General features: G+C 31.4%; 1 protein-coding gene and 1 long non-coding RNA gene across 2 annotated transcripts in view; both read right to left on the bottom strand.

Moving 5' to 3' along the window:
• Positions 1-720, bottom strand: LOC103501380 (uncharacterized). The gene is made up of 2 exons (XR_540299.3): positions 568-720; positions 1-330 (listed from the first exon to the last, which is right to left on the bottom strand). It is a non-coding gene; the product is annotated as an uncharacterized LOC103501380 (long non-coding RNA).
• A 6,972-nt stretch (positions 721-7,692) lies between these two features.
• LOC103501381 (2-methylpropanoate--CoA ligase CCL4-like) overlaps positions 7,693-10,775 on the bottom strand; it is a 209,971-nt gene continuing 206,888 nt past the window's right edge. The window contains exon 2 of the mRNA XM_008464952.2: positions 7,693-9,631. Within this exon, the coding sequence (XP_008463174.2) occupies positions 7,920-9,593 (1,674 nt within the window). The 5' untranslated portion in view covers positions 9,594-9,631 and the 3' untranslated portion in view covers positions 7,693-7,919. The remainder of the gene's footprint in view (positions 9,632-10,775) is intronic.

The raw sequence follows: 10,775 nt of genomic DNA, 5'->3' as shown, positions 1-10,775 counted from the left end.
TCTCAATTAAATTAACATATAGTACGTACTCGTTAGTTAACTTATCATTTATTTTATGTTAAGTTACAATATTGTTTATTATGATCAGAAAGGGTTAATAGGAAACAAACAAGACGACATAGAGAGAACAAAGAGAAAAAAGGAAAACAATTATTAAGAATAAGGAAGCGCATAAAAGAGAAGATATATCGGGTATTCCAATAATATAGGGAAGTCAACGGTTGTTGTCAGGAGGATTATAACCACCTTTCCAAGGGAAATCATAAACTGCTGGCTTTGCTCCCAACGCACCCTTTCTAACACTTCTATACTCCATCCTCATCTTCTTACCTAAATTCAAAACAATCACCATATAACTCAAAATCAAATTAAGTTTTTCATAATTATGTTTAATTTGTTACCTCAAAGTTAATTCTTTAACAAAATTGGTTAAAGAATAATAATAACTTTCATGTGCAAAGTAAATTACTAGATATGTGAATATGTTTCTAAAATTTACAGAAATAAATAATAATTAACCTTAACCACCAACCAAGGAAAAAGAATAATGGGAAAGAGTGATCTTACGAAAGCGAGGTTCATGAAGTTGGGGTTGGAAAGCTGTAGAGGTAGTGATGAGAAGCAGTGTGAAGAAAAGCAGTTTGAAGATTATCCAAATGATGTTGATAGAAGCCATTCTTACTGTTGCTGTGAATTAGATGGAAGCTCAAGACTACAAGAGCTTTGTCCATAATGCTTTAAATAATTAAACACCATTGTCCACAACTTTGGATTATTTTACAGTCAAATAAATCTGCAAACCCGCGTGGTAGGTGACTATGACTCGGATTGTAAATTGTTATGACGAGCTGTCTCCCACTTTCTTGATTTTCCCCCATATATTTAATATTTTGTTTAGAGTTATAGGGGCTCGCTTCTTCAAGCTCCGCTTGCTGTCTACTAAACGAGCCTTCACTGCCCGCCCGGCCCCTATCTTGAATCAAAAGTCAAGTTCAGTCAAATAAAGAAAGCCCAACCTCTTTCTTTGAAGCTTTTCCAGAAAGCAACTACTTGTTAAAGCTTTGCTTCCCCTAATTCTAGGTTTGGTTAGGTCATATTCGTCCATGCGTGCTAGTAAAGTTAGTGAATTTTAAGAATTTCTTTTGTCTCAGAATTTTGGAAATAAGAAAGGAAAAATAAAGCTACGAGCTCATCTTCTTGTTTGATCACTTTATGGATTCCACAACTAAAATACATTAATTTATTTATTATCAATTTTTTATATTGTGGGTGTATGAATTTATAATTTCTCATATTTTATAATTTCTTGTAATACTATTTCATTCTTTACCCAATCACCCCCTAAAAAGTTGGAAAGTCGAGAAAGTTGAGAACTATATTAAAGTTTATAGAGTTATTAAGTTTAGAACATCAAAAGGTGATATCTTTTAGTCATGTATGGTACTGCAAACTCCTCGTGCATACCAAAATAAATAATCACACTAATTTTCCCTCAGTCTAATTAAGGTCAATGCACTTTCTTTAACGTCAACGTGAATGTTTTAATTTAACAATTTACTTCGTTATTTAAAGTTAGAAATTCAAATAAAGTTTGTATACGTATACATGAAGATAGGTTTAGTAGTTAAAACATGTGTACTTTCTATATGTGAGATGATAGTTTGAACTTTGTTGTTACTGTAATGTATCCTCACAAATTATTGAGCTATTAACTTTGAACTTTTTATGAGATAGTTGTTCTTCTAGTGCAGGTTTAATTTAGTTTTTTTGAAGTATAATTGTTGTGTGTTTAAAACATTTTCAACTTTGAAAGACCGTGTTGATCGAATACAAATAACAGATAATTTAAATTAATTGAAGTAAGCTTTAATACATAAACAATTTGTGGTTTGTATACCTTGGAGATTCATGTCTTCTCTCTATGTCATGTTTATCGTATTTTCTTTATATCAATCCTTTTGTAACATAAAAATATCTAGAGAAATCATCTACTTTAACCATGATTTTGTATAAATGTCTCAAATTTTCATTTATTACTTTAATTAAGATTTTGTGTTTTTAGAACCATTTTAACCTGTTCACACCAGATTTCAAGAAAAATATAATTCGTGGAATTGAATTTTGTATTTTGATTGATATGATGTTGTGGATACAACCTCTAGTATTTACTCTTCTGATGTTTTCTCTCAAAGATAATTTAAACTTAGAACTTTTTGATTTTCGATCTTCAAAAAGTTGTAGTTGTAAGTCAATTTGAGATTCAATCTTCTGGAATTTAAGAAAATTTTGATCTTCCAAGTCTTCAATCTTTCAGAAGATGATGATCTCGATGTTGATAAGAACTTGTACATCTTTAGAGCTTTTCTGAAGTTCTTTAGAGTTTCGATTGTTCAGAGCTTCAATTCTTCCATCAACCAAAGATCTCCAAAATGAATGGGAAGGTCTCTATTTATAGAGAATTTCCATGGGCTTTAGGTGGGCTTGGGTCCATTTGCTTATTGGACTTGGGTCTATTTGCTTGTTGGGTTTGGACCTTAGGCCCATTTGCATAGAAGCTTGGGATTGGACCCATTTTCTTGACGAGTTTGGGCTTGGACCCATTTTCTTAGTGGGCTTGAACTCATTTGCTTGGTGGGCTCGAGCCCACTTGTTTTATGAGTTCGAGCCAATTATTTCTTTGACCCACTTTTTCATCAAGGGCTTGAATTGGGTTGACGTGGCTAAATTCAATCAAAATATAATCATCACAATTTTGATGTGATGACGTGACACGATTTAATTGGCTAAAATTTCTTGTTCAACAAATGTCCCCTTTTCGAGATTTATGCACGTGTATGGGTGGGTGAATCTCGAAAACAATAAACTAAAACAAAAAATACAAATGACTTTGCTCTTGATTTTGACTCTGGTTAATATGTCAAATTAATCATAGTATGTATTTGGACATAAAGTTCGATTAAAATGAAGTTTGAAATACAACTCAATGTCAATTTTGCAGTAAATCTTGATTTTAATTCACAAAAAAATCATTTGAAATATAGTCAAAAATAAATTTGAATGAAATTGGATTTTTTTTACAAATGAATTTATTGGGTCAATTCAGACTTAAAATTGATAAAATTGGAATATCACCGACTTATCAAATGAATTTATTGGGTCAATTTTTTGTTTTTGTTTTTTTTTTTTTTTGTTTGCGTAATCTCTTAATTTGAATTTTTAGCAAAATATGCTACTAGAAATGCCCCAAACTTAAAATTTGAAAATCTCACCAAACATTTTATTTTACTTAATTTGAATTTGAAATGAATTTATAATTCGGGATAGCGCTTAAAATTTTTCCAAAATATGAAAAACAAAATGATTTGAGAAATCTTTTTTTTTTTAATTCTCCATTTTTTTTTCAATCCTTGATTTAATTAGGAGAAATTTTTCTAAAAAGAATTTTCTTTTAATTAATTAGTTGATTTATTATTACTTGGAATAAAAAGAAGGGTTAGGGATTAATTAATTTGGTATTCTTTTTGTCGCCCCATTAATTAAACTAATAACTCAATCTCACATCCCGACCCAATCTCAATTGGTTAGTTGAAAAGTTTAGTTGAGATTTGTCACCTTCTATAATCTATAGATAGAAAAGAATAATTGGTGGAAACAAAAAATCAAAATACTTTGGTCCGTTTGGTAACATTCTCGCTGTTTTTGTTTTAATTTTTTTTAAGAAACGTTCTAAAAGAAGTAGAAACATTTCCCATTTTATAAAGAATTATTGGGAAACAAAAAAAAGTTAGTTTCTTCTGTTCAGTTTCTTAATTATTTTTATTGGTTTTCTTTTTCTTTTTCTCAATTTATTTCTATTTTTTTCTTTTCTCTCTATTATTTTTATTGATTTTCATTTTCTTTTTCTCAATTATTTTTATTGGTTTCATTTTCCATTTTCTCAATTATTTTTATTTGTTACTTTTTCCTTTTTCTCAATTATTTTTAATTATTGGTTTCATTTTCGTGATTCTCAATTATTTTTATTGGTTTCATTTTTTCTCTCATCTCGGTCATCTTCCCCAAATAATCATATCTTCCTCTTTCTCTCATCGTTTTCTTCTACACGCTGTCTTCCTCTACACGTCGTTTTCCTCATTACCAGATCCATAGTTTTCGTCTGACTCTTCCTCTTTGTCAGATCCATAGTTTTCTTCTTCCTCTTTGCGCGGATTTGGGTTTTCGTTGTGGGTTTTTATCTAAAACATCATAGGTATCAGAGTTAAAATGTTAAATTTTTTTTTGTTTCCTTCAATCATGAATATTGAGAACATAATAATTTATTTTAAAATTAATATTACATTTTAGATGTCATAAAATATTGAGGTTTTTGAAATTGATGGATTAAGAAGTGAGTCGACATCATCGTAGAGAAATGATCCGAGTGAGAGATGATATTGCCAATCAAATTTGGCAACATTCGAAGGATAAATACAATTTTATGTTTATGTTATTATTTTTATTTTCGGAACTTCTTTGTATTAAATGAATAAACTTTTGATAATTTTATTTTTTATGTTTAAGGGATGACATATTTTTGTTTAATGTTTAACTAAATTAGATGTGAATAAAAATAAAAAATAAATCCAGAAGAAAATCAGGAAACAAGAAATAGTTATCAAACACATTTTTTGTTTGTGTTTATGGTTTGTTTATGTTTTTTTTTTTTTAAAAAAAAAGCAAGAAACAGAAATAGTTATCAAATACATTTCCTAATTTTTGTTCTAAAAAAAGAAGATACAAGGAATCAAAAACAGGAAACAAGAAGCAATAAACATAGAATGAGAGTTTGGTACCATTTCTCTTGTATTCTTCTCTTTTTAACTCCAATTTTTTTTTTCATATTTGGGAGAAGAGGTAGTGATCGGCCAAGAAAAAGGATTATTTTTATATTTATTTATTATTTTTTTGGCATCCGGTGGTAAGGGAGAATGGAACGTTGGCCAGGAAGAAAAGAAGTTAGGATTTTGTTTCTTTTTTCTTTTTTCTTTTTCTTTTTCTTTCTTTTCGTTTTTCTTTTCTTTTCTTTTCTTTTCTTTTTTCCCCTTTTTTCCTTTCCTTTTTCTTTTCTTTTCTCGTTTTTCTTTTCTTTTCTCGTTTTTCTTTTCTTTTTATTTTTTTTTCTTTTTCTTTTATAATTACTTCATTTTCTTCTTTCTTTTTTACTTTTTTTTAACGTTTTTTTTTATTTTTTATTCTCTTTTTTTTTTTTAAAAAAAACATTTTTATCCCATTCAGATTACTCTTTTTCTTCAAATTTTTTTTTATAATTCTTTGGAATAGTTGCAAATGTAGCAATTACATTCCAAATAATTAAGTACATAGCAACATTTTAAAAAAATTACAAATATAGCAAAATCGGTCAAAATTTATCAATGATAGGAGTCTATAACTGATAGATCATGTAGCAAATGTTAGTCTATCACTGATAAACCATAAGTGTCGACGATAGAAGCCTATCACTGATAGATTTTGCTATATTTGTAATTTTTTTAAAATATTGCTACATACTTAATAATTATTCTAAAAATTACTACCCATTATAATTACTCTAATTGTCTTTTACCTCATTTCTTTTCACTCATTTTTTATACTAACTTATCCCTCCTTTTTTTTTTAGGATTGGCTCTATAAAAATGTGAAGAGATGAAGTGCTTGAACAAATTTGAAGATGGAGGGTCACTTGAACAAACTAGAAGATGGAGTGCTGCTTGAACAAACTGGAATATTGAGCGCCGCTTGAACAAACTTTTCTTATTTTATTATTTTATTTTTTAATATATTATTAATAATAAAGATGGGTAGTTTGGTCTTTTGGATTATACATTTGTGTAAAATTGAAGCCGATTAATACATTTATGAAAAATATGATAATATTAGATGGAGCATCTGTATTTAGATTAAACCCGTAACTTATGTAATCTAGAGTGGGGGGTTGGATGGTATTAGAATATTGAAAAACGATGTGTATTTGTGTTGTCAGCATGCGTGTTTGGTAAGAGAGGTAATTATGGGTAGAATGATGTTAGCAATTTAACACAATATTATTTATATCATTGTAAACGTAATTTATAGTGATGTTCTGAAGAGTGGATTTGAATATGTTTATCAATATTTGTAATAATTTGAAAAATGTGGGTCCTAATTTGGAATCCGGCCGTAGTCATCAAACATAATACCATCGCAAATGAGAGGACCATCTCTGCACAATTATATTTTATCATTTTCATTCTAAAAGTTTGAAAAATCTTGTTTCTAATTCTTATATTTATTTTAAATTTTATATATTATAGACATTAAACCAAAATTAAATTTAGAACTTCTTCCTTGAAATGGGATTGAATTAAAAGGGGTTATTTATATTTTCAATATTCAAAACTTCTTTTTATTTCTTTAAAAAAAATATAACAAACCATTCAAATATTATGTTATTGTTCACACGAGATTTCAGGAGAAATTTAATTCGTGGAATCAAACTTTGTATTGATTTATGTATTGTGGATACAATCTCTAATATTTACTCCTTTGATTCTTTCTCTCGAATACAAAAAGTAAAATTTAGAACTTCGTGGTCTTCGATCTTCAAGAAGTTGTAACTACAAGTCAATTCGAGATTCAATCTTCTGGAATTCAAGGAAAGTTTGATCTTCCAAGTCTTCGATCTTTCAGAATGATGATTTCGAGATTGATGATAACTTGCACGTCTTAAGAGTCTTCAGAAGTTTTTGTCTTCAATTCTTCAGAACTTCGATTCTTCTCTTCAATCAAAGGTCCTCAAAATGAATGAGAAGGTCTCTATTTATAGAGAATCTCAATGGGCTTTAGGTGGGCTTGGGCCCATTTGCTTGTTGAAAGGGCTTAGGCTTGGGCCCATCTGCTTGTTGGGTTTGGGCTTGGGCCCATCTGCTTGTTGGGCTTGAGCTTGGGCCTGTTTTCTTGACAGGTTTGGGCTCGGACCCATTTGCTCGGTGGGTTTGGGCTTGGATCCATTTGCTTGGTGGGCTCGAACTCGGCCCAATTATTTGCGCATGCTCGGGTCCATTATTTCTTTGGCCCAATTTTTTTAGAGGCTTGAACTAGGTTGGATATGAGAAAACTTGACTACCCAAATTCAATCAAATTATAATTATCTCAATTTTGTTGTGATGACGTGGCGTGATTTAATTGGTCAAAATTTCTTGTTCAACAGTTATATAGAACAATTTTGAAAACAGAATAAATTAAATTAAATTAATATTCACAATGGAAAATACCAAAAATATTTCAATCAATAGGCGATTAATTAATCACATGCGAGTAGTCTTCTTCTAAATGTCGATCATGCACTACAGCCTAAACGAATCATTTAGATAATGATGTACGATCGTGTAGTTTTTTTTTAAACGATGGAAAAAGTCTTTAAATTTAAACGACCATGTTGACCATGATGAATGATCATGTAGTCCAATGTAAATATATATATTTTGAATGATAGGAAAAGAAAGACTTCAAATTCAATCGATCTTGTTGGCAATGATAAGTGATTGTATTAACCATGATAAACAATCGTGTTGAGCATTTAAAACGATTTTGATATTTTCGAATACGAGAAAGATGAAGAAAAATAATGAAATAAGAGTGAAATAGGTTGAAAGAATGATTTATAAAAATACAATGTGACATAATGGGCTTTTGTATATAAAACTTTCCAAATTAAACTTAAAAAGGAAACTGAATTTAAAGTGCAAAGATAAAATTAAAATTTCTTAAATCATACGAACCCGACTTAACATTCTAACCAAATGAAATAACAAAAGAAAAATCCATCAGCCTGGAAACGATAAAATCGTCACCATAATGTTTATTGATACTATACATAGATATAGATAATTATGACATTTTTCCTACAATCTACTTTTTGGTGCAGGGCCCAATGACTTGGCCTTTTGTCTAAGCACAAACTTCTGGATTTTCCCTGTTGCGGTCTTTGGCATTTCCGTCATGAAGATTACTGTCTTTGGCACCATAAACCTCGGCAACTTCCCTTTGCAATACTCAATTATCTCCTCTTCCGTTGGTTTCCGACTCAATCCTTCTTTCAAGCTTATAAACGCACATGGTGTCTCTCCCCAGAACTCGTCTGGTCGTGCCACCACTGCCGCCTCATTCACCATTGGATTCATGTACAAAACTGATTCAACCTCAACACTGCTCAAATTCTCACCCCCACTAATAATCACATCCTTTGATCGGTCCTTTATCTCTAAATACCCATCTGGGTGCATCACCCCAACATCTCCGGTGAAGAACCACCCATCCTCGCTCATTGCTTTCGCTGTTCCTTCTGGATCTTTCAAATACCCAAGCGTTACCGATGTGCCTCTCACAACGATCTCTCCTATGGAAGCTCCATCTCTTTTCACGCTTTTTCTAGTCTCTGGATCCAACACATCCACCGCCTCCACTGCTAGCATCCGTACGCCCTGCCTCGCCTTCAGTCGTGCTTGCTCTATTGCTGGGAGTTGGTTCCACTCCGACTTCCATGAACAACAGATGATCGTCCCTGCACTCTCAGTCAATCCGTACCCATGGGTGACAACAAACCCCAGTGATTCAGTTCGAAGCAGAATTGATGCGGGTGGCGGTGCCCCGGCAGTGAGAATCTTGACCGGTCGATCAAGTGGTAAATTGTCAGGAGAGTTTGTTAGCATATTGAGTACAACTGGAGCTCCACACAAGTGCGTCACGTGATGACGACGAATTAGAGAAAAAATCAATCTTGCATCAAATTTTCGAATACAAACATTTGTGCCACCTACAGCCGCAATTCCCCAAGGGAAACTCCAACCATTGCCGTGAAACATTGGTAAGGTCCATAAATAAACCGATTGCTTAGGAACTCCCCATTCCAAAAGTGAATCGAGTGCCACCGTGAAAATTCCCCTGTGACAGTGGACCACTCCCTTTGGCGATGATGTCGTTCCAGAAGTATAATTCAAAACAATCGGATCCCACTCACTTAACGGTCGTATCCATTGGAACTTAGAATCTCCTCTCTTAACCATGTCCTCGTATGAATCAACAAAATTGTCGCGGATAGAAACAAAGGATGGCAATGACGAATCTTGCTCTGCAGCGTCGTCGGCAATGAGGACGAGCAAGGGTCGTTTCATTTCTGGCGGGAACAAGGCCAAAGCTTCAAAGATTAGCGCACAAGAGGCTTGATCGACGAAGATGAGTTTCGATTCGCTGTGGCGGAGGAGAATGGAGATAGTTCGAGTGTCAAGGCGGAGATTGATGGTATTGAGAATGGCACCGACCATGGGAACAGCGAAGTGGAGTTCGTACATGGCGGGAGTGTTGGGAGCGATGACAGAGACAACATGGCCTCTTTGAATGCCAAAGGAAGAGATGGAAGAGGCGAGTTGAAGGCATCGACGATGAGTTTCCGACCAGGTGTAAGTGGTGGAGTTGTAGATGATGGAGGTAGAATCCCCATAAATGGTGGCGGCTCTTTGGATGAAGCCGATTGGAGTAAGGGGAAAGGAATTAGCAGGGGTTGGCTTCAGATCTTCCATAGAAATTGTTTATATTGCTGCTTTATTATTTTCTCCCTCTGCATGAATAAATAATGAAGGTTCTAACAAAGTTGATGATGATGATGATGATGATAAAGAACAACTAACACGTGTTAATCCAACATGCTTTCAACTAACTCATCTTATTTTAGGTCTTAATTTGAGAATCTGCATATATATATTAATAGTTATTGAAATATATAAATTTGTATAGAATTTTAGTTAAAGTATGTTCATATTCAAACTGTAATGACATAGTCAACATTGCAGAAATGACCTTCTCAAATATTTTTTGATAAATAAGATGTGGATTATTATTGTAAACATTCGTTGTTGGTTTGCTGAAAATAAAAATAAAATAAAAAATAAAAATTGAATGAACCGTTATGTGTATTAATTTGAACTATATATATATATATATATATATATATATATATATATATATATAGGTTGTTTATTAACATTCTCCTATCTATTTAATAATTTGGCTAAGGATTTTATTTGTGTTTTTCTATTACATAAACCTCAATATGTCTGTGTTTTCTGGAAACCGAAAATATTATACACTTAACATATTGGTCAACATAGTCTACTTATGTTTAATTTTTCAAACCCAAAAGAATAAAACAGACTATAATAATAGTAAATTATTATAAAATTGCTTTAGTATCTGTCCATATTTTGTTAATAGGTTCTTTTTTTAGAAACTCTATTCTTTCAAACTTCTAATTTACTAAAATCAATTATTTTATAAAACAATCTTCCATTCTATTGATATTAAATATCGATAAAAGTTATTAATATAATCTAAAATTAAACCATTTGTATTAATTTCATTAATAATATATTTTTTTCTTTTTTCATTTTTGTTTTTAAACAGGTTGGTTTTTAGATTTTCTTAATTTTAAAACTTCTCTCAATGGATGGAAGTGATCAGGTTTGTAACTAATATTGTGAATTAACTGGTTGCTTAAAAGAATTTACATTTCTTTCATATGTGTGTATATATATGTGTTGAAGAACTTTAAATTATTTGTTCTTTAAAAAACAGTAGTTAATTTTTTATGTTAGAAAAATTAATACAACTTTCAAAAACACATATATTTTTCAACGGAGAATTGTCAAATATGAAAAATTTAACAAAATATTTACAAAATCTATCATTGATAGACAGATTGTGAT

The sequence above is a fragment of the Cucumis melo genome, chromosome 9 (genome assembly GCF_025177605.1).
Source record: "Cucumis melo cultivar AY chromosome 9, USDA_Cmelo_AY_1.0, whole genome shotgun sequence".
Classification (NCBI taxonomy): domain Eukaryota; kingdom Viridiplantae; phylum Streptophyta; class Magnoliopsida; order Cucurbitales; family Cucurbitaceae; genus Cucumis; species Cucumis melo.
Note: the sequence above shows the minus strand (reverse complement) of the source record. Positions and strands in the feature narration are given on the sequence as shown.